At 41.1% G+C, this 27,019-nt stretch overlaps 3 protein-coding genes across 19 annotated transcripts in view; 2 read left to right on the top strand and 1 right to left on the bottom strand.

Annotated features, from left to right (window-relative positions):
- PTPN4 (protein tyrosine phosphatase non-receptor type 4) overlaps positions 1 to 8,209 on the top strand; it is a 178,315-nt gene extending 170,106 nt beyond the window's left edge. For 3 of the 7 annotated variants that reach the window (XM_019932320.3, XM_019932319.3, XM_073807866.1), the window contains 3 exons: positions 503 to 651; positions 1,818 to 1,953; positions 2,059 to 8,209. In XM_019932320.3, coding sequence (XP_019787879.1) covers positions 503 to 651; positions 1,818 to 1,953; positions 2,059 to 2,355 — 582 coding nt within the window. In that variant the 3' untranslated portion in view covers positions 2,356 to 8,209. The remainder of the gene's footprint in view (positions 1 to 502; positions 652 to 1,817; positions 1,954 to 2,058) is intronic. The other 4 variants (XM_019932323.3, XM_019932322.3, XM_073807865.1 and 1 more) reach the window with 3 other exon arrangements.
- LOC141279047 (uncharacterized) lies at positions 65 to 26,764 on the bottom strand. The gene is made up of 11 exons (XM_073806966.1): positions 26,413 to 26,764; positions 26,187 to 26,327; positions 25,918 to 26,015; positions 24,574 to 25,532; positions 23,487 to 23,639; positions 20,658 to 20,784; positions 19,453 to 19,690; positions 11,391 to 19,343; positions 7,570 to 8,441; positions 6,869 to 6,922; positions 65 to 420 (listed from the first exon to the last, which is right to left on the bottom strand). Exons 1-4 carry the CDS (start codon positions 26,762 to 26,764, stop codon positions 24,801 to 24,803), a joined length of 1,323 nt encoding a protein of 440 aa, XP_073663067.1. The 3' UTR covers positions 65 to 420; positions 6,869 to 6,922; positions 7,570 to 8,441; positions 11,391 to 19,343; positions 19,453 to 19,690; positions 20,658 to 20,784; positions 23,487 to 23,639; positions 24,574 to 24,800.
- Positions 25,036 to 27,019, top strand: part of EPB41L5 (erythrocyte membrane protein band 4.1 like 5) — a 145,923-nt gene continuing 143,939 nt past the window's right edge. For 10 of the 11 annotated variants that reach the window (XM_019932330.3, XM_019932327.3, XM_019932326.3 and 7 more), the window contains exon 1: positions 25,036 to 25,173. The gene's annotated coding sequence lies outside the window, so the exon portion shown is untranslated. Of the gene's footprint in view, positions 25,174 to 25,860; positions 26,030 to 27,019 lie in introns of those variants that run through there. The other variant, XM_073807868.1, reaches the window with a different exon arrangement.

Below are 27,019 nucleotides of genomic sequence, written 5' to 3'. Positions count from 1 at the left end.
CCTTGAACTTTTGGGTTTTATTGAGTTTATACATTACTTTTGTGGCAGGGGGGAATGAGAGTGCTTTCTTTTGCTTTTCTTTTGTTTTTTTAAAAATTTATTTATTTTTGGCTGCGTTGGGTCTTCGTCGCTGAGCGCGGGCTTTCTCTAGGTGCAACAAGGAGGGGCTACACTTCGTTGCGGTGCACGGGCTTCTCATTGCAGTGGCTTCTCTTGCTGCGGAGCATGGGCTCTAGGCGCACGGGCTTCAGTAGTTGTGGCTCACGGGCTCTAGAGCGCAGGCTCAGTAGTTGTGGCGCACACGCTTAGTTGCTCCGCGGCATGTGGGATCTTCCCAGACCAGGGCTCGAGCCCGTGTCCCCTGCATTGGCAGGCGGATTCTTAACCACTGCGCCACCAGGGAAGTCCATTGCTTTTCTCCTAAAATTAAAGTGACATGAATATTTGTTTATATTTTAATGATTATTTCTAACTCAGGTGCATAATTTTTCATTATACATAGAAAAATGAGAGTCGTCAGCTCACTCAGATCCAGTATATAGCCTGGCCTGACCATGGGGTCCCTGACGATTCAAGCGACTTTCTGGATTTTGTTTGCCATGTACGAAATAAGAGGGCCGGCAAGGAAGAACCTATTGTTGTTCATTGCAGGTATTTTATTTTCTGTCTATTATGATTTGAGTAACTGACTAGATGTGTCATTTTTAAAAGGGAATACGTCCTTCAGTTACGGTTGTCACTCTGATAGATCTCGAAGCTAGGCTCTGAAGGTAGAAGGCAAAGGGTATGTTTTAACAGATGACTGACAGAAATTTTATCATAAGAAGTAAGAATAATACTGTGCTGATTCTTGGCAGTTTGTCTTCTTCATAGTTATGTCCTAAAGCTAATGGTTTCATAGATTTGATGAAATACAGCATTGCAGGAGCTAGGTTGCATCCTGAGGTTTGGATTTCCTGCTTCTGGCCCCTCCTAGGACGTTTGGTGAGCATCTCACCTCCTTGGAGTGGCGCTGCCCAACCCTCTCAGGGGGGGACTACTTCCAAGAGCCCCGGTGAATGGCGGCTCACACCCTCCTTCCTTTCACACTGAACCCTTCTGCCCTCAAGGGACCAGATACAATGCTACAGCCTTGCAGAGATTAGGAGCCAGAAGTTATTTTCTCCTTATCTAAGTGGTTTATTCAGAGGATGTATTAAGGTATCTCTTTATCCTTAAACTTTCCAGCACTTTTTAAGAGCAAACTTTCAAATCATCAAAACAGACTGTAGACCAAATATTGGAGAGGCAAAATGGCAGGAATGGTGGACACGTTTGGCTATTTCATATCCTTAGTTCCCAAGAGCTACTTCATCCACATTCACAGAGTACTTCACAGAGTTGTTCTTAACTGTGTCAATGGTGAAGTTTAATGAAAATTAAATTTGGTTTTAAAAATTGATTTTTGCGTGTGTAAAATAGTTGTCTTCTGTACATTTGTTAATGATTTATTATTGTAATCCTCTTATTTTGTATTTTAAAGCTGTTTTCTCCAGTAAGCTTCTATACCTTGTTCAGATTTTACAAACGGAAGTGTAACTTTTAAAATTGTATATTTGCAACTAACAGTGGGGGAGGGGTGGCTACAGACCATTTAATCTGTATTAAGTGACTTTTTTTTTTTGGTTTCCAAAATAGTTTCCAGTTGGCTTGCTACTTTCATTAATATAAAACATTAAAATCAAAATTGTTCTTCTACTGTAATATGATTCAGTACAAAAGGCCCAAGAAGTGTAACAGAATTGTATCAGACCTTGCCCCGTATTTGTCTTTTTTAGTGCTGGGATTGGAAGAACTGGGGTTCTTATTACCATGGAAACAGCCATGTGTCTCATTGAATGCAATCAGCCAGTTTATCCACTAGATATTGTGAGAACAATGAGAGACCAACGAGCCATGATGATCCAAACTCCTGTAAGTACTACATGCCTCACGTATGAGTGTGCATTCTCCACGTGATGGTTTTTGTTATCAGTATATATTTCAAACCATACTTTTCTCTTTTTAATTCTCTGCCAGGAGCTAATAACCTTAGCACAAGGACCAGCAAATACTGCCAATGAGCCAAACTCGCCACTTGTGTTTATAAATAAAGTTTTATTGGAAACAGCCAGTCATTTGTTTACATGTTGTCTATGGCTGCTTTCACATTACAGTAGCAGAGTTGAGAAGTTGCAGCAGGCACCATGTGATTGCAAACACGAAAGTATTTGCTATCTGGTCTTTTACAGAAAACGTTTGCTAACACCAGCCTATCATGCTAGTTCTGAACTGCCTAAACAGGTGCAGAGGAGGAACGTGCCCTGGGTTCCTTAGTCAAATGGAGTGCTGAGAACGATAGTGTCCCTAGACTGGAGAATCTTGATAGACCTGTTTTCAGTGAAACAGCTGTGGGGAAATTGCCTTTCTTTTTTACATAGGAGCTTAAGTTGCAACAACAAAAATCATCAACATTAAGCTACTAACTTACTATATTCTATACCGACTCTGAATTATGTTCCAAGAATCAAAAGAGGAATCATGGAATTTTAGAGTTAACGCTAAGATTATTTTTTATATTAAGCCACTGTGAAATGTTAGCACTGTTGGTGGCATTAAGGTTACTGAAGTGAACTGACCTATGTGGTGAGTGCCTGTCATTTTTTTAGCTTTTAATTATGGAAAATTTCAAACATACACAAAAGCAGACAATATAATGTAATCAACACTGTGTTGCATACTCAGCCCCAACACTGGCTGTGGTGTTTCCTTCATACTGCCACCTGTTGTCTGCACATTTGAAGCAAACCCTACACATCATATTGTTTTGTCCATACATATTTTAGTGTGTCTCTCTAAAAGATAAGGAGTGTTTTTTTCTTCTAAACAAAACCACAACACCGTTATCACACCAAAGTATAATTAACAGTAATTCCCTAATATTAGCAATAGCCAGTGTTCAGATTTCCGGTTGTCTCATATAAATCATGTCTTTTTAAACTTTAGAACAGCTTTATATAATTCACATGCCATAAAATTCACCCTTTTTAACAAGTGTACGTTTCACTGGGTTTTTTTATATCACAGAGTTTGGCAACCATAATTGCTATCTAATTTTAGCATATTTTCATCACCCCAAAGAAGACATCCCGTACCCACTTTTCCCTGTTACCTTCCCCAGGCTTCCCCCAACCTAGCCGTAGGCAACCATTAATCTACTTTCTGTCTCTGTAGGTTTGCCTATTCTGACTTTTCATGTGAATGGAATCATATAATTTGATCTTTCATAAATAATTGGCTTCTTTTAATTAGCATAATAGTAAAAGGTATATACATTCTGTAGCATATCTCAGTACTTCATTCCTTATTCATTGAACAGATACACATTCATCTGTTGATGGAAATTTACATTGTTTCCACTTCTTGACTATTATGAATAATGATGCCACAAGCATTTGTGTATATGTTTTTGTTTATAAATGTTTTCATTTCTCTTGGGTATATACCCAGGAGTGGAATTGCTGGGTCATATGGTAACTCTGTTTAACCTTTTGAGGAACCGTCAGACTGTTTTCCTCAGCAGCTGCACCATTTTGCAGTCCCCTGGCAGTGTGTGAGGGTTCCATTTTCTCCACATCATTGTCATCACTTGTCATTATCTTTTATTTTAGCCTTCCTAATGAATATAAAGTGGTGTCTTGTGGTTTTGATTTGCATTTCCATAATAACTAATGATACCAAGTATCTTTTCATGTGGCCATTTATTTGTATACCTTCTTTCGAGGACTGTCCAAATCTTTTGCCTGTTTTTCAATTTGTTTTTTTTGTTTTATTGTTGAATTGTAAGAGTTCTTTATATTTTCTAGAAACAAGGCTCGTCTCATAGTTCTGTGGTTTGCAAATGTTTTTGTTTATGCTGTTCTTTCACTTTCTTGATTAAGTCATTTGAAGCACAAAAGTTTTTAATTTTGATTACATCCAGTTTTGTTTGGTTTTTAATCACATACACTTTTGGTGTCATAGCTAAGAAATCATTGCATAACTTAAGGTCACAAAGATTTATTCCTGTTTTTTCTTCCAAGAGTTTTATAGTTTAGCTGTCACATTTAAATGTCAGATCCGTTTTGAGTTCATATCTGCATGTGGTGTGAGGTAGGGGTCTACCTTCATTCTTCTGCATGTGTATTTCCAGTTGTCTCAGCCCCATTTGTTGAAAAGACTGTTCTTTCCCCATGAATTGTCTCTGGGTCCCTTGACTGCAAATGTAAAGGTTTATTTCTGGACTTTCAGTTGTATTCCATTGATTTATATGTCTGTTCTTATGTTCATACCACACTGTCTTGATTACTATAAATTGGTAATAAAATTTGAAGTCAGGAAATCTGTATCTGGCAACCCTGTTCTTCTTTTTCAAGACTGTTTTGGCTCCTCTGGGTCCCTTGCATTTCCATAAGAATTTTAGAATCGGTTTGTCCTCTCTGCAAAAAAAGCAAGACAGGGATTGCATTAAATCTATAGATCATTTTGGGGAGTGTTGCCATCTTAATGATATTCCGTCTTCAAAAGCATGAACACAAAATGTCTTTCCATTTATTTATGTCTTCATTAATTTCCTTCCACAGTGTTTTGTATTGCACAGTCTTATCATTCTTTTGTTGAACGTATTCTTAAAGTTCTTTTAGTCTTTTTGGTCCTATTGTAAGTGTACTTGTTTTCTTGATTACATTTTAGGACTATTCATTGCTTGGATATAGAAAGAAAACTGATTTTGCATATTGATCATGTATCCTGCAACCTTGCTAAAGTCATTTATTAACTCTAATAATTCCTTAGGATCCTCTATATACAGATCATGTCATTTGCAAATAGAGATAGTTTACTTCTTCCTTTCCAGTATAGATGCCTTGGTTTTCTTTTCATCTTTTCTGGCCCTGGCCAGAATCTCCAGTACAGTGTTAAATAGAAGTGGTGAAACCACACATCCTTGTCTTGTTCCTGGTCTTAAGGGACAGTTTTCTGTTTTTCACCACTAAGTACTGTAAGGTTAGCATGGATTTTTCATTAATGCCTTTTATCAAGTTCGGAAAGTTCCCTCCCTTTCTAGTTTGTTGAGTGTTCTCATGATGAAAGGGTGTTCAGTTTTGTCAGGTGCTTTTTCTGTATCTGAGATGATAATGTAGTTTGTGTCTTTTATTCTATTAACATAATGTATTAGATTGATTGATTTTGGGGTGTTAAACTAACCTTGCATTCCTGAGATAAATCTTACTTAGACATGGTGTTTAATTCTTTTTATATGTTGCTTGACTTGATTTGCTAGTATTTTCTTGAGGTTTCTATATCTATATCCACACATAATAGATTTTTTACTTTTAATTGTAGTAAAATACAAAACGTAAAATTTACCATCTCAACCATTTTTAAGTGTACAGTTCGGTAGTATTAAGTATATTCACACTGCTGTATAACCAATCTGTAGAACTTTTTAATCTCTATAGCCATTAAATCCATTTTTCTCTCCCCCAGCCCCCACCATTCTATTTTCTGTTGCTGTGAATTTGACTGCTCCAGATACATCCTATAAGTGGAATCACACAGTTTTTATCTTTTGTGACTGGCTTATTTCACTGAGCATAATGTCCTCAAGAGTCACCCATGTTGTAGCATGTGTCAGAATTTCCTTCCTTTTTAAGGCTGAAAAAAATACTTCCTTGTGTGTATATACCACATTTTTCTTATCCTTTCATCTGTTGATGGACATTTGGTTTATTCCCACATTTAGGTTATTGTTGAATAATGTTGCTGTGAACATGGATGTATAAATATCTCTTTTAGACAGTGCTTTCAATCTTTTCAGATATATATCCACAAGTCAGATTGCTGGATCCTATCATACGTAATGAGTTTTTGTTTCTGTTTTCACAGTTTGTGTGACGTCAGGATTCGAATATGGCCCACACATTTTGATTGGTCTGTGTGTCTCCTAAACCTCTTTCAATCTGTGTCTTCCTCCTGTGTCTCTCTTCATTCTTCTTGCAGTTTATTTGATGAACAACACAGGTTGTTTGTGCTACTTGTTCTCCCATAGTCTGGATTTTGCTGATTGTGTTCCCAAGATGGTGTTCTCTGTCTTTTCCAGAACTGGTAAATGGATCTGTAGGTTGCAGCAGCTTCCTTCAGAGGGTACATGATGTCTGTGTCTTCCTTTTTGTGATGTTAGCAGCCTTGGGTGATCAATGTCTGCATCATTAATTCATTGGGCTTGCAAAATGATGATATTCTATCATTCCTTTGTTATTTATTAGTTGGAATACTTCTGTAAAGAGAAACTTCTCATCTGCTCTTTGGTTAACCAGTGGTACAGTCTGTATAGGAAAGACAAGATTAACACTTGATGCTTTCCCTTTATTTATAAGTTTTCAATATAATGAGTTGGTTCATTGGCCTCTCCAGGGTTGGTTCGTTCCCATTTCCTTGGGGCCAGTTCTCGGAATTGTGGCAGCTTATGTCATGGCTACAGCCTGGTCATCGTGTAGTTCACTTCTTCCACCTGGCGGGGGTTTCAGTATCTATAAGGCAGCTCACAGGATACGGCTTAGAATATTATCTACAGCCCTTGAGGAGGAACTAAAGGTCCTTGACTCTGCTTAATGACTATATTATTATCCAGTCGCCTTTGACTGTTTTCCATTGTTTCTGCATTTTCTCATTTCTCTGATTAAAGTTACTCTTTGGCTAAAATTTTTCCACAGACAAAAGGCAGGCTGAGGACATGGGGGGCATAGACCATAGGGCCCTGCTCTGTTTCACGGCTTCCAATACAGACTCAGACCACAGTGTTTTCACTTACCATTTTCTGCTTATATCTTTGTCCCTTTTCTTCTTTAACAAGAATGCTGGTTCTCTACAATACCAGAAATGAAAGACTTAGCATATCCCAAGTCCTCATTTGTTTTATTCCAGATTACCCAACAGCTGTCTCAGAATAACAAAACTAACACTACCAACAGTATCGTTACCAAAAAGAACTTTCACTTCTTTCCACAGTTCTTTTTGCTTTGGGATATATATTCTACAGAGATACACAGTTAAATTACTGTTTCAAAGTCCTTTGAAATAGCTCCTCTGTATGTGGTTATGCCATCAACTAGATACATACATTGATATGTTTTATATTTTCGATTTATAGAGGCTTTTAAAATTAATGTTCTAATTATGGAGTATCTTTACATGGTTCCAAAGTAAAATCTATAAAAGAAGTATATCCTCTATCTCTCTCCTTCACCCTGTTCACTCCTTTCCTTATAGGAAACCATTTTTTTTATGATTTATCCTTCCCTTGCTTTTTTCTTAACATACATTTTGAGATAGTACATATTTGTATTCCCCCCCTTTCTCTTATAAAGATAATATATTGTATGCACTTTTCTCTGCCTTGCTTTTTTTACTTAACAAAATATCCTGGAATCAGTCTGTAGCAGTCTGTAGACTTCTTTTCCTTTCCCCCCCATTTCATAGTACCGCACTTTGAGGATGTACCAGATTACTCACCCAGTCCCTTACTGATGATGATTTGAATTGTTTCTACTTTTTTGTCATTATAAGTAATTCCGCAGTGAACAGCCTCATTTCTGAATAAATATTTTAATTTCTTTTTCTAGTTTGTCTTCTGGATAGATTCCTAGAAGTGGAATTGCTGGGTCAATAGGTAAATCAATGTAATTTTGTCAGATGAGGCCAACTGTCCATCCATAGGGATTGTGGTATACACATTCCTACTAGCAATGTATGAGTGGGTTTTGCCGACAGAATATGCTGTCAAACTTTGTTTGCCAGTCTCTTGGTGAAAAGTGGTATCTCTGTGCAGTCTTACTTTGTATTTCTTGTATAAGCAAGCCAAGTGAGATGTTTGTCTGTCTTTGTTTGTTTTCTAGTTTTTCTGATCCATTCTATTTTTTTATATTTTATTTTTCAGAGTCAATACAGATTTGTATGTGAAGCTATTTTGAAAGTTTATGAAGAAGGATTTGTTAAACCTTTAACGACATCATCAAATAAATAAGAAAGCAAAGGTCTGGGATATGTGTTGGAAAACTGCTTTCCATTATATTCACTGTGCCATAATACTGCTTGCAGGAAATGGCATCTAAACAGACAAAAAAAAAAAAAAAAAAAGAAGAACTAACAAAAACTGAAAACTTCAGCACTGTTGCACTTTATGTTTCAAAAAAGAGTCACTCTCTCAAAATCTGTCATTCATGTGTTTGAAGACTCTTTCATGCTTTGCTCCAAACAAATAGTGAACAACTGAGCATGTTCAGGGTAATTTACGAAATCTTGTGGTGGTGCCATGCAGTCCCCTTCTGGTAGAATTGCCACAAACAAGGCTCAGAATTCTCATCGTCTCTGTTGTACACTTGTATCTTGAAAGCAAAAAGAAGTCAACATCAGGAGTCAGCTCGGGTGTTTCCCAGTGATTCATGTTCTTACTATACTGGTTACCGGATGTTACTCTTTAAATGTTAGCAATATCATTCTCAATATTAGCCAATACACTGCCTATGGATGCAGCACATCTTTCCCTACACTTCCCCCCATAGAGACCTGCTGTTTGGAAGAAGAAAGGTGGAATTTGCTTTTCCCAGGAAATGCTGCACATTGTCAATTTACCAGCATCTTATAGAAAGTATAAATAAGAATCTACAATTTTTCTTTTCTTTTTTTTTTTTTTTTTTTTTTTTTGCGGTACGCGGGCCTCTCACTGTTGTGGCCTCTCCCGTTGCGGAGCCCAGGCTCCGGACGCGCAGGCTCAGCGGCCATGGCTCACGGGCCCAGCCGCTCCGCGGCATGTGGGATCCTCCCGGACCGGGGCACGAACCCGTGTCCCCTGCGTCGGCAGGCGGACTCTCAACCACTGCGCCACCAGGGAAGCCCTACAGATTTTCTTGAATTTAATAATGTAACTTATATTTATCATAAGGTTGGCTTATTCCAAATCATGTGATTTCACATACTTGATGTAAAGGAATGCATGCATTGTGTCTTAACCCCTTAAGTGCCTTGAGACGTCTTTGTATGTCTAATGAAAAGGCACTCCTCCTTTGACCCCACTAGGAGGTATGTATGTATATTGTACATTTACAGTTTTATGCATTTTGAATCAGTTCACATTTTAAAAAATAGCTTCTCGTATTGAGAGTTATGCAGTCAAAGAAGAGTAATGAAATTCTATTTCTTGCTCAATTCCTGTATTTTGCCACAAGAAGCCAAGATAATTTGTGTTCTACTGAGTGAACGCTCTGCTGCTATGGAATTATTCAAAACCTGCACATTCCTTTCCTGAGGGACAGGGGTTACAGTTTAGCAGCTGAAGTTAAAAGATGCTTTATTCTTCAAATTTCTTATTTATTTTATCCCTGACTTTAGAAATAGCATCTACTATACACATTAAAGTTAAACATACGGAAACTCTAAACTAAAGTTAGAGCAGCTAATTGTGACTTGTTTCTATCACTAAGTAAATGATCAGCATTCATTTCATTTCTTACCAAGCTTTGTTCACACTGGTCTGTTGGTTGGCAGACCGCAAACGAGGGATGAAACGTCATTGAGTGTTTCTAATTGTAATCCCTCAGTAGCTGAAATGAGGGCTTTCTTGTCATTTTTGTGTACAATTAAGTTGCTCCAGTTTATATATACTTATTAAGTTATAAGCATGTTAATATGGAGAGTTTTGATTGTCCAGCCTGATGGAGGACCTGATTCCCTTTAAGGATGTGTATATTCTCCTCTTCAGGTTTTTTAATTTTTAAGTCCTCAGAGAGATAGAACTTTGAAATTGCCCAATTTTAATATAAGTGGAAATTTTCTCAGCTATTGAAATGTTATATTACACAATTACTTTCTATGGTTAAAATAGATTCACTTACTAGTGGTTTCTGAATATTTCTGTATAGTCTTGATAAAATTTACAGTTGAATGGTAGATATTTTGGAATGTCCTTTAGTATGAACGGGAGAATGTACATTTTTAAATCTTCAGTATAATCTAAATGATGTTATTTCAAATATTCAAAATCCATAATAGTAAATTTTAGGAAGTGAAGTCCTAAACATTAATAGCCAAGATACCAAATACATTACTGTATTAAAATATTTTACCTTTTTTTAAAAGAGAAAAGTAAGCATGACCTTTATGTCAAAGAGAAATTCTTGTATCTATTTCTGAATTTCACAGTCAAGACAGTATAAGATAGTAAATAACTCTGTAGTCTTTTTTGAACATTCCGCTCTTTGCCAGCAGATAGATGTGATTCAGGCTGCTGTACAACACCATGGCAAGTTGGAAAGTGAAAGGATAAAATGCCAGGGATCTAAGAATTAATAACTGTTTTGGCAGTAGTTTTTCACCTGAATTAAAAAGAAAACCTATCCTAACTATATGGACAGAATATGACAACCATGGATAAAAAGATAAAGTTATATAGACATAAACAGACAAATGTCATGGTTGGCATGTTCTTTGATTTAGGGCTCTGTTTACACTTCTGAGAGTAACTCTAATAATTTGTTGGCAGTGAGCACTTCTGCCTTTCAGTGGAAGCACCGGGTCCTAACCACTGGACGGCCAGGGAAGTCCCTGCCTGAGAATGTTTTTAATCTGTTTGTCAATCTAAATAGGGTTCTAGGAATAATCCCAGCTTTCATACACCAAGTAGTTCTAGATTCCACTCATATCAATGTAACAGTGTGTAACAAAATGCCAGATCTCTTTATCTAAACTACCCTCCCCCTCCAGCGGCCAGTTTCCCCCCCACCCCCCTGCAAGACACACACACACTCAAGAAATCAGTGCTGACTGTTATTCTCACAACTGGAAATAGGTATTGGTGAATCAAGGGGCTTTTGTAAATGCTAAGAAATGTTTGTAAAAACCTTTCCTCTCTGATTTAGGATGGTTTTACCAGGTTCATTTTCGGTCTTATACTGAACATCTGGTTTGTGTCCGCACTGTGTACATAGGTTGAGGAATATTTTGGAATAGACCGCATTCACAAGAGGAATACCTGGTAGTATTTGTTAAACCAGTGCATACATCCAAAACCGAGGCAGAGTAATTAGCATAAGCAACCCTTTCCTTTGTGCGGCCTGCCCAGCACAAGTGGGGGGGCGTTGACCATGTTGGTTAAGAGTAAAGAGAAAATTTACAGATTAAAAACTGACTTCAAGTGTGTAAGCTATGTTAAGCCATTAAGACAGTTACTTGAAGGTTTCAAGTGCTGATATATACACATAGAGATGCTTTTGTGCGATGATGCATGTGTTGCTTCACAAAGGCTAATACTAACAAACAGGGGTAAAGGACTGTGGTACCTGTAGAGTTGTTTATTATCTGTTGGCAGGTCTGACCAGGTCTGATCAGGTATTGGAACAAAGGCCTCCCGTCTGCACCACAAGTACTACAACCTGAGCGCTGAAAGAAACTTGAAAGATTTTATCCAGTCTCACCTTCTATTCTTATAGGCAACGTATGTGAATATCATAAATTCTAGTGAAGTTTAGTCTATTTCAGTTCAAGAGTTATACTCAGGCAGTGTTTTTACTTAATAACTTGATGACCTTAGAAGACGTCATTTAATTTAGAGAACAAGTAGGCTTTAAAAAGCAATCCTAATTAGGGCCCCAACTCTGCTCGTTTAGGCTGATATACATGCAGTGTGAAAACATTCTGAAATGCAAATTAGAGGTCTAAGTTTTAAAAGCACTTAAAAACATAGAACTAAGGTTTAGGATGTATGTCCACTTATAATTAAATAATTTATGTTCATAATGTGAACGTGCAGTAGAATTAAAGCATTACTTGTTTTATAATCTTATCGGAAAGGGAGAAGGAAACAAGAATTTTTAACAATGTTCTATTTAATACCCGTGTTTTGAATATTTAAAGGTATTCTGATGGTAAGATTGCCAAAGTAGTTTTGAATTCATAAAAATTATTTATGCCACAATAATGTGGGGTATGTTTACACCTCTTTTATTTTGTAGTAATTATTTTGTAGTTTAGGTGAATTTGCATTTGTCACCTACATTAAGGTAAATATTTGTTGAAACCAACATCTTTTAATAATAAGAGGAGAGAGATAAATTATGCCACAGCTTTCTTGTACGTAAGCTGCCATATCAACAAAGTAACTATGTTAACACAGCTTACTTCTTCCCACGTTTGCTTCAGCTAGCCAACCACAATTTCTGCAACCATTTTTTTTTTCTGGTGTTTCCTCTAAGTAAAATACCTGTTTTTAAAACCCACTGGATTAACTTCATCAAATACCAGAATTACTGATCTGTTGGCAAAGATTTATTGGGGTCTCTGTGATCACAACACAGCTTGTAGCAGCTGTTTTATAAAGTTTTTAGAAAATTGTATAGCTCCAAAGGAATTTGTATAATAACAAAACTTATTTGAGGGCTAACTGCGAATAGATAATTTCAGCAATTTTATAGAGAGACCATGAAATTAATCCCTAAATTGTACTTTTTGGGTTTAACTTACTTTACAAAATCTGCAACTGTTTTCAACACAATGTTTTATTACACACAGACTTCACTTATTCTCAGCAGCAGTTCCTACAATGAGCCTTTCAATGTTATCAAAAACAAGCCCTATTTCAGTGAGAAATGAGACGTTTTATTTTTATAATCTGGGTGAAATTGTTGTGGGTAGACACCAAATAGTTATTTCTGTTTCCATATCTAAATTTGCTGCTACTTACTTGTATGTTTTTCTACTGCCGTTTACTGTTGATTTCTAAAGCTTCCTAGTCATCGTTATCTTTATTGTAGTAATCCAAGCTAAATGGGCAGCCAGAGGTACAATCCACTGGGGTACCATCCATCAACATTGACTAGGTAGGGCTCAGCGCATAAATAAGTAAACCAATTTTTTTTTTTAATTTACAAAGTGAAAGGTATTAGCAATATTGCAAGTTAAAGGCTACAATTTTAGGAGGAGGTTCTAATGTTTAACTTCCTGAAACCTTTTAAAATTTTCAGTACAGGAATGAAAATGTTTGAAAGCCTTGTAAATGCTCGTAGAAGTTTCAGTTAAACACTGTAGAATTTTCCTACCTGTTGTTGCATAAATGATATAGAAAATATTTTTCTATGGACAAAAGATTGAAACTGTTAACTTCTTTTGCTTCATTGTTTAAAAAGGAAAAAATGATATTTGTATGTCTCTCATGCTGTAAAGAAATGAATGTATCTTTCAGATGTTATTAGAATTAAGACTTGATTCTAAGGATACTCTTTGTTTAAAAAAAAGTTAGCAAGGGATTGAAAAGGAAAGGAAGAGTGTTTTCCACTTCGTTATACAAAATGCAATTTTAGAAGAAAAATGTAATTTTCTTTATAAATAAGAGCAATCATTATTGAAGTATATTTCAATATTTCAAATACCTTCTTTTTCACTTTGCTTTGTGTTAACTCTAGAAATTTTCAAAAAAATGTGTGCATACTGTTTTTAAGTGTAAAATAATTGAATTCTAGACTTCTGGAGTGTGTTAGGGGTACATGTGTTTGAGGGTAAGCGTTCTGCTCCATGCGTTTACCGTGAAGGAAAGTTCTCAGGCTTTGTCACTGTGCCAGCCACAAATGAGGACAGCACTCTGAGCGTGTGACTTCGGTGAAGCCAGAAAACCGTGCCTAAGTGTCACCACAGTAAATATGTGCAGAGGCCCTGACAAATAAATAGTTTGCTTTCTGTTCTCAGTGTCTTGGACAGGTAAGACCACTGAGCCCAACTCTGACGTGTAACGGTGGTGTCTTATATGGTTAAGGGTTTATTAATTTAGCGGAACAGAAGACAGAAAAAGCCCTACATTATAAACCAGCATAATTTGTTCAACAGTTTCTTTGAAAGGTAGTATTTATTATTCATCACTCACTAAGCTTGGCTCAGTGGGGCCTTTGTTATGTTGACTCCTACTTCCATCCCTCCAACTTAAAAAAAAAATTATTAATCTCCCTTTACGGTAGAGTCTTTGTGAAGTAAGGTAATCTTTTCCTTCATTGACTTTTGTTACAGTTGTCGAAGGATTAAAATCAGGCCCCCTCAACCCTGAGAGTTTCCAAAATTTAGCAAATACTACTTCTGATAATCTTAACTAAAATGTCACATTGCTACATGAAGTTACCACCATGAAGCCATCAAGGACACTCAGCCCTACTTACAATCTTGGACTGAAAGAGGTGCTGATTTGTGGTTTCACTAAATCCACTGTAGTCACACTTGAACCCGTTTTACCTTTTATTGAAAGAAGCTTTTTCGTTTCTACTCCTGAATTGTAATGTTCCAGTTTTTTGCCTTCCTGAGCAGGAAAATTTCAACCCAATTCTGGGAGTCTCTGGCACTTATCTTTTCCCACCCTTCAGTTAGTTGACAAGGTTGTTCATGCTTTCTTGTGTTCTGTAGAGTAGGTCAGATTTCAATGCTGAAATTGATTTCTTGAATTTCAAACAGCACTTTATTTCATGCTTACTACTGACTTAATTTATACATTTAAAGGTAAAATTTATCCCAGGAGTTTTGTAAATATGGAAAAATACAATGGATTAGCATGTAGAACTCATTGGATTGGACCCAAGTTTAAATGCTTTATGATCTCTTGATCATTTGATATTTAAAAGGTAACTTGTGTGATTTTAGCTTTGCCACTTTTTTGTAATTTATTTAGTACAGTAAAGGCTACCCAGTTGATAGTCTTGCTGGACTCTGAGTTCTCTCAGCTAGCTTCAGCCAAGTTTGGTTCACTATAACCATTCTGCTTTGCATTTTTGTACGTTACTTGAACACCTGGAAACCCATCTGTTTGGTTCTGAGTTGTATTAGGCGTGATTTAAGTCAGTGCTTCATCACCAGTAAGTTGAAGGGGGCAAAGTCCTGACACTTCGAATACATGTTGAGGGGCAGGATTTAAGAGACTAAAAGTTTACATTAAGCTGTTTTCATTTTCTGTCATTAGCATATTTCTGCTTAGGCAAATAAAAGCTGTCTCCAGCCCGGTGTTCCTGTAGCGTCAGGAAGTTGCAGTTACAATCCATATGGCAATCTTTTCAAATAAGAAAAGCTAGTCTTTATTTTCTACAGTGTAGGCTTAATTTTAGGACAGATAGTTTACTATATACTCATCAATGATATTTTTAAGTAGTAGTTTTAAAAATATTTCTATGTAGAGGCTGTTTTAATTTGGGAATTTTTTTTCTTGTAACAGGTGCTATATGTAAATATGAAGGGCAAAAAGTCATTTAGTTAAAAGTCTCGTTTATTTCCTAATTAAATTATGATTTCACATATTTGCTGCCATTTCACGTTTGATCGTACTGAACTAAATAGAATTAGCCTCTTAATTTTTTAAATTCTCTTTCCCTGTTTCACAAAAATAGCTCTTTCCATATGGTTTCCCATAGTTAGGAGACAAAGAAGCTTAGGGTTCACTTAAAATGTTTAAGCTTGAATTTGGTCAATACTGGATAATTTGAAATCATCACTATGCATTTGTCACTGCAGCTTACTGTGTGCTTGAAAGGCCTTGTGGATTTGTCTTAATTTCAGTGAAAAATTAGAATTCCTGCAATGAGTTTCATGTAAAAAAAAAACTATGAATACTAACAGCAAACAGGATAAAAATGTTGATTTGCATTCAAACTGTTTTAACCCTAAGAGCAGTTTATGTTATGAAATGCTATTATTATACATATTTTGTTGGCCATAATTCATTTTGATTGAGAACTAGTTGTTCAGGTTCAAACGTGAAAAAACTCTAGCTGTGACTTTAAATTGTTCAACTGCAAAATAAAGATGTGCTTTAGTAATTTAAGTATAGGAGTTTTGAAGATTATTTTATGGGAGTTTTTGTTGTTGGGCTTTTCAAACAGTGGTTCGTTTTTTTCATTAGTGGGTGATTATAAGAGACTAGGAGAATGCTAAATGCAGAATTTATTTCTAGAATTACTCACACAGTGGCTGTGTTTGGGGGTGGGTGGGTCAGTCAGGAACTAAAAGGGATTTAGAAGATTAAAGAATGTCTGATGAGAAGCTCCTCCTTCACTGTGGCCACTGCTGGATTCCTCTTCTCCCAGCCCCAGCCTCTCTACTCTGGTATTCCTACCCTAAGACCTTGTCAGTCAAAGTAAAGGACCTCTCTTCATGTGTCTGAAGCCCACTTGCCTCATACCTTCCCCAAGTGCAGTTAGGCATATGCCATCTGGCATCTGTAAGAAAATTTCTTGGAGAAAATGATGTTTAATTTTGTATCTAGAAATAAATTAAGGCAAAAGTAAATGCCATGCCTCTAACGTACATGATACTAAAACTTCAGACAGTATAAGGAAGACTCAGGAGTTGTGAAGCCTCTTTCCCATGCCCCGCCCCTAAGAATAGTACCCCTCAAACAAATGGCAACCTTAAATTTCGTGTCTTCTAGGGGAAGATGTTGCACAAGCATTTGCGCGTACATGTACGTTTTGTTAAGGCCAAAGGGATTGTACAATATATTCTGTAGCCTGGTTTTTCATGTTGGAAGTATCTGCACACCCACACACTCAGATCTGCCTCCTTCTTTTGACTCACAGCGTTGACCTGCATCATACGGATGGATATGCTGTAATGTAATTTCTTGATGGACATTCGTCTCCAGTTTGTATACTCTAGAAACAACGCTGCAGTGAGCATCCTCGTGCAAATATTTTCACTAATCATTGCAAGTCTACACATAGGGTCAGTTTCTAGCAGGAGGATTGCTAAGCATTGGGCACCTGCATTTTCAAATGTGAATAGTTGCTCTCAGAGAAGATTATATCACTTCATGCTTCCACCAAACATAAGAATGTCTGTTTCCCCACATTCTGATTAGGACTGATATCAAACTTCATTTATTTGCTCATCTCATGAAAGAAATATCTTATTTTGACATACATTTTATTTATAAAGAGGTTGGATAGATTTTCATATCTTTATTGATCTCTTGTATTTCTTGTTCTCTAAATTCCATATCGATATCCTTTGCTCACTTTTACATCAGGTTGTTTAATGTTTTATTTACATGAGATGTTGGAAATTAGTCATTTGACAGTCATACGTGTTGCAAAACCTGTTTCACATGGTGTTCTTTGTCTTTTGACTATTTTTATTTGGGACTGATGGGTATGACGATATTTTTAATACTTTTATAAAACAAATGTATCAATCTGCACCTTTAAGACTTCTGAATTTGGAGCATACTTGCAAAAGCTTTACTCTAATTCCTACTAACATTCTATCTGTGACTGAAGCTTTCTTAAGCACCATCCAAATAACCTACCAGTATCCTGCACTCTGCTTTCTGCTCTTGTCCCCTGCTTGCCACCACTGACCGCTCTTAATTATGCCAGAGTTCTGCTAGTTCCACCAAGCACGTTGTAAGCTTACTAAAACCAGCTGTGTTTATTTGCTAACCTACATATGCAAATTTACTTACCTTCATTATATCATTTAATTATATGTTACATAAGCCAATGAAACGTGCGTGTGAAAAGAAAAAGGGTCACATTTTTCCAAAGGCTTTATACAGGTGTCATTAATACTTTCTCAAAGTCTGAAAAGTGGTACGAACAAGACAATTATGAGAGACTAACAGAAAAAAAATCGATATACTTGGGGTCTGTTTTTTGCAACAGACTAAGGGATTATAATTGGGCTCAAACACAAATGTATTCTTAGAGCCGGGCATGCACATAGCCCCGTGCACACGAGTGGCCTTCGAGATTCCCAGAAATGTGTCAGCTTTCCAGAGCCCCTCTGCACATCTGACTCCCCAGCTTTTCATTTTGAGCTCTGAGTTAGGTCAAAGAAAGTAACAGTTCTCTGGGAATGGGCTTTGAAGGAGTCCTGACTGTTCTGCCCCCTCAAGTGGCCCTTTGGCTGCTGGTTTCAAGGCTGCAGAGGAACTGGGGAGAGCAAGCTGAGACCCAGGCCCATTAAAATGCTGCAAAACTCATTGCTCTTACCAACATTTAGCTATTTTCCTTGAATAAACACCTCTGGATTGTTGCAAGCTTTTGCTTAATATCCAGAGTTTGAAAAAGTTAATTCTGACCATGTTTTTTGGACTTTTGGTTGCTTTTCTGGATCTTCCAAGGTCCCTACTCTGCCGTTTTCACGGACTGCACTTAACCCCTTTGCCTTCAGACTCCTGGTCTTGCAACACATTCGCCCGACTGTGTTCTGATTGACTTCTGGCTGTTGCCAGGAACCAGATCCACCTTCTGAGGATAAAGATTTGCTACCACTGCGAAGATCCAGAAGCCTGTGAAGTAGTTTCCACCTAAACTCACAGCTTCACCTCCCACTGCTTTCTCAGGCATTATCAGCAGGAGAAATGAGGTACAAAGCCCCTGAACTGCAACTGCCCACCCCTGCATTTGACCCTCACAACTGTGTCTCCATTTTACAGACGAGGAGTGAAAACTCACTTTATTCCTTGGAAGTTAAGTAGCTAGTGTGTCTAGGAGGTGTCTGACTCTGCAGCCAAAGTTAATATTCTTTGAGAGAAATTATTTTTAAGAGAACAGTACCAACTTATATGTTTGAAAAATCATTGTCATAACTTTGACCTCATATTTCTAAATCAATTTTTGGAAAATAGGCATTTAAAATGTGATGATTCTCTCCTTAAAGGAAATTTGAGGTTTGGTTTACTTTTAACAAAACTAAATTCAAATTTTTTTGTGTATTTGGTTTATGTAAAATTAAATGAAATTCTCTTATGTACTGAAATAGGTGTAGAATCACAGGTTTTAAGATCTGGAAGAGATCTCAGGAAGCATCTGTTCTAATTAACTCATTTTATTTTTTTTAAAAGATGTATTTATTATTTATTTTTGGCCGTGTTGGGTCTTAGTTGCGGCACGCGGGATCTTTGTTAAGGCATGCGGGACTTTCATTGCGGCACAGGCTTCTCTCTAGTTGTGGTGTGGCAGTTTTTCTCTCTCTAGTTGTGGCACGTGGGCTCTCTAGTTGAGGTGCACGGGCTCAGTAGTTGTGGCGCACAGGCTTAGTTGCCCCGTGGCATGTGGGATCCTAGTTCCCTGACCAGGGAATCAAGCCCGCGTCCCCTGCATTGCAAGGCGGATTCTTTACCACTGGACCACTAGGGAAGTCCCAAATTACCTCATTTTATAGACGAGAAAACTAATGCCAGGAAAGATGGATGCTTGTCAAGTGAATTCATGGCAGGGTAGTCACCACTGCTCTTTCTACTATGTGGTCTCCTGATAGCTTGGCGGGTCCTGGAATCACACAACAGTCACAGGTGCGGGTCAGTCATGTAAGGGCCATGAAGGACTCTGAGGCCCCACCCCAGACTTAACCTTGCAACAAGATCCCCAGGTGACTCACGTGCACTTAACATCTGGGCGCTGAGCCGTGGCTCCTCCCCTCTTCTTAAGTCTCTCAGTCCCTCGTGGTTTCACTGTTGGGCAAACCCAATGGGAGAATGTTTTCACTTCCGCCTCTCTGTTACTCAATGGCAGGAACTTGCCTGGAGCCATCCAGGGTTTCCTGAAATTTTTTTTTCCTAGCAGAATGAAGAACGTGCGTCCGCCACCAGATCAGCAGGGCTCTGTTCCAGATAATTCTGAACAAAATGATACATGAAGTATGGATTCATGGAACATGAATGCTTAGGTCTATTGTCCTGAATCTCCAGAAGTAGGGAGAAGCCTGGCTTTGTGCTCTGGAGAAGGGAGTGACTTGTCTCCAGTTTATCTTGCATCTCCCTTCTCTGCACACCTCTACCCCAGCCCTCCCCCATTCTTTTAAGGTGTCCTTCAATTAGTCTATGTGGTTAATACTTCACTGTGAATTAGTTTAAGCTCTTACACGTGCCAGGAATACTTGCATGGAGAGAAAGGGTGAACTTTCAGACATAAGATTCTGGCTCAGGAAAGATTTAGCTGGGTAAAGGGAGCCATCCAAGAGTGTACAACCAGGCCCAGGCCACCGCCCTGTTCCAGGAGCCCCCATCTCCCACTGTCAGCGCAGGGATCTTTGTTCCTCGGTCTATAACTTTTATATTTTATGTAGTGTTGTGTGCTTCCAAAAACATTTTCAGTTAACTTATTTTATGTAAGTTTCATAACTACCCTCTTAGGAAGGTGGTATCATCCTCATTTTACAGACTTAAAGTTATTTTGGATTTTTTAGCTTCTGAACTGAAGTCTAGACTGCAGTATGCTAATAAAACTCTGTCTTAGTGGTGCTTCCTGATTTTTTTTTTTTTTAATTTATCTTACTTGTGTGCATTCTTGACTAGTCAGTGCTCTCCTGATCCAGTGTCTGGAAAACAAGTTATTCCTGATTCCCGCTCTCTCAAGGGTCTTTTCTTTTTTTTTTTTCATTTTTTTCTTTTTTCTTTGTGTGTGTGTGTGTGTGTGTGTGTGTGTGTGTGTGTGTGGCTTAAAATAACAACAAGTATTTATTATTGCTCAGTTTCTGTGGGACAGGAGATAGGTGGTTCTGACTCAGCCACAGTTGCATATTGGTGGGGACTTTGTCATATGAAGGCTTAAAGGGCTTGGAGGATCCAGTGCAACATGACTCACCTACACAACTGGCAAGTGGGTGCTGGCTGTTGATGGGAGGCCTCAGGTCCTCTCCATCCAGGTGGCTACACAGGGCTTCTTGAGTGTCTTTGTGACATGGTGGCTGCTGTCCCCCACAGTGAGCAATCTGAGAGGGCAAGGCAGAAGGGCACTGTCATTTATGATGGAAGTCACACACCATCACTTCTGCAATGTTCTACTAATCAGCAAGGGTCTTCTCAGTGGAGGCTTGTGGAAGCAGGGCCCCTTCAGCCTCCAGGAGGACTGACTCTCATACTCGAATTCTCTCCGCTTCACTCTGCTCAGAATGCCTCAGCATGAATGGCCCCACCCGTGTGGACCAGTTCAGACAAGCTGGCTGAGAAAGTAAGGAGCTTGGAAATCAAGGGGAGAGGGTTTTGCAGACTTGCGACCAATGTCCTCAGTTATTTAAAGGGCTGTGGTGTGGGGACTTCCCTGGTGGCACAGTGGTTAAGAATCCGCCTGCCAGTGTAGGAGACACGGGTTTGAGACCTGGTCAGGGAAGATCCCACATTACGCGGAGCAACTAAGCCCGTGCGCCACAACTACTGAGCCTGCGTGCCACAACTACTGAGCCCGCACACCTAGAGCCCGTGCTCCGCAACGAAGAGTAGCTCCCGCTTGCCGCAACTAGAGAAAGCCCGCGCACAGCAACCAAGACCCAACACAGCCAAAAAAAAAATTTTAATTAATTAATTAATTAAAAATAAAAGGCTGTGGTGTGAAAGAGGGGCCATGTTTTTTCTTGTGGGCAAAAGTGGATTTACCGTGAAGATAATCAGCTTTAAGCTTTAGAGCTCCTGACTTGTATGGGCCTCTTCCAAGACCCTGTATCTCACTCTACTTTCAATCTTTAAATCTGCCTTATTTCACTTAAGCCTCCCCTCCCCCCACCAATTGTATTAAATGATTTTCAGAACTAATAAAACCTGTATCTACCCCTTTCTGTGACTCCAGAGAGAGCAAACCAGGACCTAAAATAGGAGTGGAAATCTAGGGTGAGGATGTTAGTTCAATAGAGGAAAATCTTTCCATGGCCAGGACTGTTCCACCAAAAGTGGGTTATTCTAGTAGGCACTTTCGATACCTTACCCACAGCCATTCTTCCTAACAACACCCCCTGCTTCCTGCTAATACAACTTGGATCTGCTCAAGAAGTTAAGGGTGAGCCCTTAATCTCAGAGGGAGCAGGCCCTTCCCCAAACCCCAAGTGTGAATTATAATTGGTCTAAACCAGTTATGGTATTCTTTCTCCCTGTGGCCAGTGTGGGCAGGTAATCCCATTCTCAGCAATGAGGCAGGGCGTGGTGGGACTTCCTTCCCTGAATTAAAGACAAGCCTTCGCTGGGAACTCCCTGGCGGTCCAGTGGTTAAGACTCGGTGCTTTCACTGCCGTGGCATGGGTTTGATCCCTGGTCAGGGAACTAAGATCCCGCAAGCCTCGCAGCAGAGCCAAAAAAAAAAAAAGCTTCGGGAAGAGAAGATCTTTTCCCCTTTCCCTTTCATTTCTGAAACTCAGATAGGGGAGCTGATGATACTGCAGCCCTCTTGTGGCCAGTAGGCTAGAAGCATAAAAACCAGAGTCAACATACTAAGGATGACAGAACAGAAAGAGTAACAGTTTAGGATCCTATTGGACTGTTGAGTTGAACCAATCTCTAGATTACTTACGTAAGAAAAATAGTCTACTTATTTTTTAAGCTACAGTTAATTGTATTCTCTATTTCTTGCAGCCAAGTGCATTATAACAATTCAGCTGTGTCCAAGGAGAGAGCCTTCTGTCTCTGGTGGAAGGCAGAGGGCTAATTCACCACAAAACAAGAATGTTGCAGAGGGTGTCTATGCCTGGGGGAGAGGATCGGGGGAGAGGATGAATTGTTAGGAGGAATAATCTTTCATGATTAGAGCACAAACAACCTCCTATGGCTTAGGCCCTTAGCTTGCATCCTCCAAGACTTCATATTTCCTTCAGCCTATAACCATATTTCTCAACCTATTTCTCTCACCCCACCCCACCCTTGACCGAGGTAGAAAAAAGGATGGAGCAGAGGACTGTTCCTCTAAACGGGTGTGCTAGGCAACAATTTAGGACAGTGAAGCTGGTTTATAAGCGTTGAGAGAAAATGCTTCCATTGTTGGTCAGTAAACAGGAAAAGAACAACACAGCTCTCAGCCCCGATAGACTCGGTGCGTGGCACTCAAGACCAGACAGTTCTCAAACAGGGTAACCTAACCCCAGGGAGACATGAAGGGTTTCCACGGGTACATGGCCCAGAGAGTTGGGTTTTTGTTTTTGTTTTTTTAACTCTTTACTATGGAAAAAATTCAAACCTGTACATAAAATGGACAGAATAGTTTAATGTACTTATCGCCCACCTTCACCCTGTGGCCCTTTATTGTTCCATCTATACATGAGCCACACTCCCCTACCCCTGTGTCAGCACCATTGTCATCACTGCTTTTTTTTTAATTGGAGTATAGTTGATTTACAGTGTTGTGTTAATTTCTGCTGTACAGCAAAGTGACTTAGTTATATATTCTTTTTCATATTCTTTTCCATTATGGTTTACCACAGGATGTTGAATATAGTTCCCTGTGCTCTGCAGTAGGACCTTGTTGTTTATCCGTTCTGTATATAATAGTTTGCCTCTACTAATCCCAAATTCCCAGTCCAAGCTTCCCCCCCCTCCCCCTAGGCAACCACAAGTCTGTGAGTCTGTTTCTGCTTCGTAGATAAGTTCGTTTGTGTCATATTTTAGATTCCACATATAAGTGATATCATATGGTATTTGTCTCTGTCTGACTTACTTCACGTAGTATGAGAATCTCTAGTTGCATCCATGTTGCTGCAAATGGCGTGATTTCATTCTTTTTTATGGCCGAGTCATTGCTTTTTTATGGAGCTATATTTCAGAGATGAGCACGCGCAGTTCCTCTCACCCCTGTACATCCGTGCTGCTCCTCCCACGAGAAAGTGATGAAAATGTCTATAATTAAGACTGTAGTGATGGCTGCACGACTTTGTAAATACGCAAAAATCGTTGAAGTGTACACTTTAAATGGGGGAATCACATCTCAATAAAGCTATTTTTAAAAAGTAGAGAAAGAAAACTTCTCTAATACTATTAAAAGAAAAAAAAATAGAGGTGGAATCTTGTTTCCGTCCCTTTTGAAAGGGGTCTGGCCTTCTGACTCGCTTTAATCAGTAACCCGCAACAGAAGTGACAGCGTATGACTTCTGGGCGTTGCCCTTACAGGCCTTAGAAGCTTCAGTTCTCACTCTTTGAGGGGCTCCAGCCACTTCAACTGCCCTACTCCAGACGCCCAAGAGAACTCAGCTGCTGCTGCTAAGAGCCACCCCAGCTGAGATGCCACACGGACGAGTGAAGGCCTTTGGGCAACCCCAGCTCCTGTGGCACCGCAGCCCCCAGCTGTGTCTCCCCAGACGATGGAGAGGGCTTGGGGTGGTGGGGGTTCAAAGGGGCAGCGCCAAACCCTAGGAAGGGCCCTTCTGCTTTCAGCCAGCAGGTCCTCCACTGAAGCCCTCGGAGCTTTGCCCAGGGCCCCGAAGCCCCTTCAGCTCGGCCCTGTCCTCTCTGACTTGTCGTCTCGGTCCCCCACGGCCCTTCCCTCTGCCCCCGCCCCCAGGCACCTCGCTCAACCGAGCAGGCCGGGCCCAGCAGGGGCGCGCCTTCACCTCCTTCAGGCCCTTCACACACAAGGAGACAGACCTTCCTCCTTCCCTACGGGTCTGTGTAAGACCACCAGTCCTCACTCTGTCCCTGTCCCCCTTCTAGCTTTCTCTTTGTCATTTAGCAGGGCCTAACCCTAGTGCCCAACTCTAACCACGGATACTAATAGGTGGTACTGAATCTTACTAACTGATGTCACTTACTTTCTGTCTCTCCTGTCAGCTCGGAAGGCGCATGAGGTCTCTTCGTGTGTCCTGTTTATTATCCATCGTATCTCCGCTGCCCAGTACACACCCTGGCCCATCGCGGACACTGACCTGAATTCTCTGTAAGGGGAAAGGATGCAACGTTCTCCGTTAAATAGAAATCTCCTATTTCCCGTCCGCTTTCTTACCGTTCTTCATGCATCTGTTCACCGTCTCTGTCCCCACTAGAATACAGCTGGGCAGTAAATATTTGCCACGTGAATTAACATGTTGAAGGACTCCCGGGTACCGGCCTCCGGCAGAGCCGCTTTAAACCAGCCGCCAGAGCTCCGGCCGGGTCGGCATCGCCGCTTTAACCCGAGCATCTCCCCGCCCCGCAACTTCCGGGGCGGTGTCGTTGCCCATTTAAGAGCGGCGTTCCCCGCCCTCGGGGCGGAGCTTAGGGGCTCTAAGGGGCGGGCCGGCGGCCGGGGTCTGCGGGGATTAGTGCGGTGGGCGCGCCTCTGGCCGCCATTTCTCGGCGTCTCCCCGGAGCCGCCCCCTGGCGCTTCGCGTGGGTCTCTCTCCCCTCTCGTGGCTGCGGGTGGTCGCCGCCAGGTAAGCGCGCCGCCCTCCCGGCTCCTCACGCCCTCCTCGCCGGCGCCGGGGCTGCGGCCTCGCCCGGGACCCTTGGGCCGCCCGGTGCGAGGGGCGGGCGGGCGGCGGCCGAAGGGCCGGGCGCGGAGGGAGGGAGGCCGGGCCCGGCCGGGCCGGGTGTCCACTTGCGGGCGGACGTGGCCGCTCGGGGACGCACCGAGGGCCGGTCGCGACCGCGCTGGGCTGAGGCGCTCCGGGGGCGGACCGGCAGGTGTCCCGGGGTGGGGGTGGGGGTGGGGAAGGGGGCTCCGGGGACCCCCGCCCCCCACCTCGCGGCCGGCCCGGACGCCGGGCTCCGGGGGGGTCGGCTTTGGTGGTACCTGCCCTTACGGTTCTGCCGTCAGGGCAGCCACACCCGAGTCTTTTAGACCGTTTGGCAGCATTTTAAGTGGATATTACATGTTTTTTCCAGAATTGGGGGAAGGCTTCCCCTCGCTCCGTTGCTGTCCTACTGACACAGTGGATGGTTTCACAGGCGCTGGTTGACAGGGTTTTCTCGTTCTTTAGAAAACGACCTGTTTGCTCCGTCTGCTGAAGGCCTTCCTTGCAGACGCTCTCTGTGCTGGGATCACTGGGAGGGAGGGTGTCAGTCCCCTGGTGGTGGTGAGTAAGCCTGACCCTGGTCAACTAGGGTTTGTGCTGAGCCAGAAAGCCGGTGCGGGAGCCGGCGCGTAGGGAAGGAAGCGTCCCGGGAGCGCTCCTTACCAGCTGCAAGCGGGCGCTCTTTCCTTGGTGGGGAGCAGTTGCCGACCTTGGACTGTGGCCATCGCTCACGTAGCAGAGTGTACACGAATCACGGCAGACTTTTGAGTTTTAGGTGTGTATTTAAAAAAACCAAAACTTCAGTTAGGTGGTAAACGGACGACTTGAGTTTGCATGTTTCCGATTGTAAAGGAAGCCCGCGTTAGTTCACAGCTGAGAAGTTAGACGTGATGGATTCAAAACTACTGTGTAAGAAATAGGCAAAACCCTACCACCCCGAAATCCCGTTGTATTATTTCGGACAAGCTCTTTACACAGCGCCTGATGCACGTATTGCCGTGCTGGCTGGGCCGCCGTGGGGAGCGAGTCGGACTGGGTCCCTGTCCTTGTGTGTGGCTTAGTGGGGGAAACACCTAGTAAAATGGACAGACGGCGTGGCATTTAATTGCAGGTCCCTCGAGTGTTATAAAGAACGGACTAGGGCTGCTGCAAGGAGACCCAACTCAGGCGGCACGGGATGCTTTTCTGAGGAAGAGACACTTCCAAGCAGCCGTGTGAAGGTGGCTGTGCGAAGTAGGAGAGGGTCGGGGAGCTGGCGTGGAGAGGGCACCCAGAAAGCCGGAACAGCTGGGGGAAAGGCTGCACTTGCGGGCTCTCGGGCTGAGTGGAAGCCTGACCCGAGCGGGGCGAGCGCGAGGGTGGGCGCCTGAGGGTCCCGGCGGCGGGGAGCGAGGCCGGTAACGCTGGGTCCTTCACAGGGGTTGGCGGGGTGGCCGCTCAGAATCCGCTGTTGCGGCTCGAAGGAGGGGGCTGGGGAGGGTGGACGTGGGAGAACGGGTCGGCAATACATTTATTAAACTTCGGACGTGTTCGTATGTTGGTATTATGCAAGAACTGAGAACCTCCACAGGACCCTCTCCAGAGATAACCTTGCTTAAGTGTACATGTCCTCGTGCTTTTGTGTGTGGACAAGGTGTAAGAATATGTATATGGGTGCGCCCCACCCCAGTGTGGAGTAAACTATGCTCCTTTTTCTGATTTCATTTTTCACTTGTAGATTTTGTCAGTGTCTTTGTCAACTGTACTTTAAAAACAACTGTCATAT

Source organism: Tursiops truncatus, chromosome 7 (genome assembly GCF_011762595.2).
Source record: "Tursiops truncatus isolate mTurTru1 chromosome 7, mTurTru1.mat.Y, whole genome shotgun sequence".
Lineage (NCBI taxonomy): Eukaryota > Metazoa > Chordata > Mammalia > Artiodactyla > Delphinidae > Tursiops > Tursiops truncatus.
Note: the sequence above shows the minus strand (reverse complement) of the source record. Positions and strands in the feature narration are given on the sequence as shown.

What these genes read in the sequence shown, in the direction of transcription:
- LOC141279047 (XM_073806966.1), bottom strand. Translation starts at nt 26,764, where the DNA reads ATGTATTGCCGACCCGTTCTCCCACGTCCACCCTCCCCAGCCCCCTCC. An exon ending in TCCCGTGCCGCCTGAGTTGG is followed by an intron (nt 26,328 to 26,412) that starts GTCTCCTTGCAG and finishes CCATTTTACTAG; the next exon opens with GTGTTTCCCCCACTAAGCCA. An exon ending in AGAGCGCCCGCTTGCAGCTG is followed by an intron (nt 25,533 to 25,917) that starts GTAAGGAGCGCT and finishes CCGTAAGGGCAG; the next exon opens with GTACCACCAAAGCCGACCCC.